This window comes from Meleagris gallopavo, chromosome Z, assembly GCF_000146605.3.
Source record: "Meleagris gallopavo isolate NT-WF06-2002-E0010 breed Aviagen turkey brand Nicholas breeding stock chromosome Z, Turkey_5.1, whole genome shotgun sequence".
Taxonomy (NCBI): domain Eukaryota; kingdom Metazoa; phylum Chordata; class Aves; order Galliformes; family Phasianidae; genus Meleagris; species Meleagris gallopavo.
In genome coordinates this window covers 59,191,742-59,194,783 of record NC_015041.2, presented here as the reverse complement: position 1 = coordinate 59,194,783, position 3,042 = coordinate 59,191,742, and the positions used below count along the sequence as shown (strand labels likewise).

The window sequence follows — 3,042 nt, the reverse complement described above, 5'->3', positions numbered from 1 at the left end:
ATATTACTTAAATTCCTTTATTTTCAATATTCATGTATTTTATTACTCAGGAATATCTGCTACTGATAATCTAGACACCTGTATGTAGCAGCATTTCAACAAGATGGGTGATTACCAAAGTAAATTGAGCTCTTAAAGAAGCTCAGGGAAAACTTCACATTTGAGAGATCGGAAAGTGTTGGCTAACACAAAAACTCCCAGCATCATGAAGCCTATCTGGAGATAAGGGGTGGTTTGAAGTCTCTTTTGCAACCTTCAGACAAAGTTTCAAAACCTATCTGAGAAATTAGGTCTTTGCCCATGAGGTCACTGTTGTATTTTTTTTCCAATTCCATGGCCTTTCCCACTACAGCAAACTAGAGGTTTTCTAGACAGATATTGACATAAGAATACAGTCCAGCATCTCTAAAAGTGTAAAGACCAGTATTGAAGATGTCATTATAAAAACAAGAAGTAATGTACAGAATAAAATTATGTAATTACTAAAAAATAAGGCTGCTCTTGCAAAAAACCTTTATAAAGAATCCCGACAGAAATAGGAATTCAATATTTATGCTACATGTGGCATACTGATTTTGAACTGGATTCAAATTCACAAACACCAAAACAGCCAGAATAACCTGTCCTCTTTTAAGTCTACTACATTTCACCAACACATTTCACCATCCATTTAAATCCTTAGCAGAGAATTCAAGGAACATATAAAACTAGAAGAACTCACTCCACCTTTACAGCTCAAAGTGGCAGGCTCCCAAGCTTTGTCCGCAGTGCAGTACGAGGACTTTCCCTCATTGCTGTAAAACCCTTCTTTACATTCGTAGTGAACCGTGCTTCCTGGTACCAGGCTGTAGTTCCCCACAATGTAGCCGTGCTTCATTTCGGGAGGAGAGCCACATCTAATTTCTGCAAAAGATTGGACAGAAGCTTTCACAGCACAAAAAACACAACACATAACCAAAACAAAGTGGAACACTTCAGCTGGGTAAACTGGGCAAACCAGGCTGAGAGTTTCACCAGTGGTTCTTGCAACAGCAGGGAAAGGGGAGCCGAGTTACCAACAAGGCAGCTCCTTCTACCTGCAACACTGCTAGCCCATTGCATCTGTTAAATCTATTCCAGGCAAGAAAGGAGGAGGAACAGTTTCAAACTGAAAGGTTGTTTCTTCTTTTCCCTCTCCCAGCAATATAAGCAGAGCAGTTCAATCAGGGAGGTGGCACAGTGTGCAACAGGTAGGTAAATAATTGCTTTATTATTCCTCTCTCCAGGCTTGTTTTACTCTTTCCCACCAGCCATTTATCCCCCTCTTCCCTTCTCTGCAAGCAGTGTGATCACACTGGCAAATGGTTATGTCATATTTCTTTCCTATTTAGAAACGAACTACATCATCTTTATGGCACTACTACAGCTTCTATGGTGCTGCACACCTGATCTGCTGCTGAGAGTCTGTAGCAATCACGTCCCATGCTGACACTAACATCTAGGCATTGCAGGTACAAGTTGAACCCAAGGGGAAAAAACACTACTCAGCAGATTAAGCCCATGGAGAGGGCTTCAGCCTGCTGACTGAGAAGCACAGGTCACAGCAAGTGCTACTACATCACGAAGGATCTGATTTTATCTGCTTACACAAACAGCATCCAAAGGCTCTCACCTTTACACAAAGAACTGCTCGCATTTGGATGAAAAGAACGCTCTCCATTTTCTAATTTATAACCATCATTGCAGTAACATTCATAGCTTCCTTCAGTATTGACGCACCTTGCATTGTAACCACACAGCCCAGGCTCTTCACATTCATCTATATCTAAAAATTCAAAGAAAAAAATACATGCACTTCATAACAGATTTTTCTTTTTTAATGAATCACCATAGGACTAAAGCTTAAAACAAACACATCCTTTCCTGGAAGGTTCCACATATCTTCCATCGGCTCTTCTGGGAAACAAAAAACCTTACCATGCCTGGCACCCAAGCATCTGGAAGGAGACTCAGAATTCCATGGTTAGCTGAACTTTAAGTTGATTTCTGATCAATTCCACCTGACAAATAGTTTCTGATGCATTTCCTGCTACAGCAATCCCAAAGAAATCCCACTTCAGCAGATACCTTAGTAACAAGTTTACACACGCAACAAGGAACCAAATAACATCCCACATTAAACAAAAATAAGACATTTCAGAGGGAAGGATAAGCATCATATTTTCTTACATTTATATATATTCTTTTCTGGGGAGCTCATTGCTTGAGTGTGATTTTGTAGCAACAATTTATAATAACAGAGTAAAAAAAATGAAAAGTTGAACTAATTTATAGCTATTAGCGTTTACGTGTCAAAGAAGTGCACGACACAACAGAAAGTGCTCTGATACAGCTTCAGGAAGTAAGCTCTGTGGGGATAAGAAAGACTTTTGCAATAAAATTTCTGTGATGCCTACCCGTACAGTTGGTGCCATCGTTGGGAATAAATGTCTTGTTGTTGTTAGAGGCCCGGAATCCATCCAGGCAAACGCAGTAAAAACTTCCGTATGTGTTGTGACACAGCGTGTGATTTCCACAGATCTTGGTGGCTCCTATCTGGCACTCGTCTTTATCTAAAAGCAAGTTTACAAACATTAGAGAGAGATTAGAAATTAGAATATCCTCTGCACCTTCTTCCTGGAGTGGATACCAGAGGTGAAGGACCTCCCTCTAACCAGTGGTAAGCTCTTATACCCACTCAGACACAGAATTTGACGTCACCCTCTGATACACATTGATTTGTTATGTGAGATTGTACCAGAAGGGTGTAATCAACCATAGTTATAAAAAACATGGCACATTTCTCATAGGAAACATAATAAATCTGTGTCTATTTTCACAATGTTATCAAGAATAGGCTTTTGGCTTACCAAACTTAATTTTAATTACCCACTATCCTGAGACAACTGGAAAAAAGTCAGTGAAGAATGCTGATTTTATTGTATAGCCTAGCTCTCAGTTCAAGAATACATATGTTGAAAGGAACAGTGAAGTCAAACTGAATGCTTTTTTTTTTTTTTTTTT

General features: G+C 39.4%; 1 protein-coding gene across 2 annotated transcripts in view; it reads right to left on the bottom strand.

Annotated features, from left to right (window-relative positions):
* Positions 1-2,628, bottom strand: part of SUSD1 (sushi domain containing 1) — a 60,274-nt gene extending 57,646 nt beyond the window's left edge. For both annotated transcript variants that reach the window (XM_019610651.2, XM_019610652.2), the window contains exons 1-3: positions 2,436-2,628; positions 1,652-1,804; positions 727-903 (exon numbers count right to left, since the gene is read on the bottom strand). In XM_019610651.2, the coding sequence (XP_019466196.1) occupies positions 727-903; positions 1,652-1,804; positions 2,436-2,613 (508 nt within the window). In that variant the 5' untranslated portion in view covers positions 2,614-2,628. The remainder of the gene's footprint in view (positions 1-726; positions 904-1,651; positions 1,805-2,435) is intronic.
* Positions 2,629-3,042: the final 414 nt, after the last annotated feature.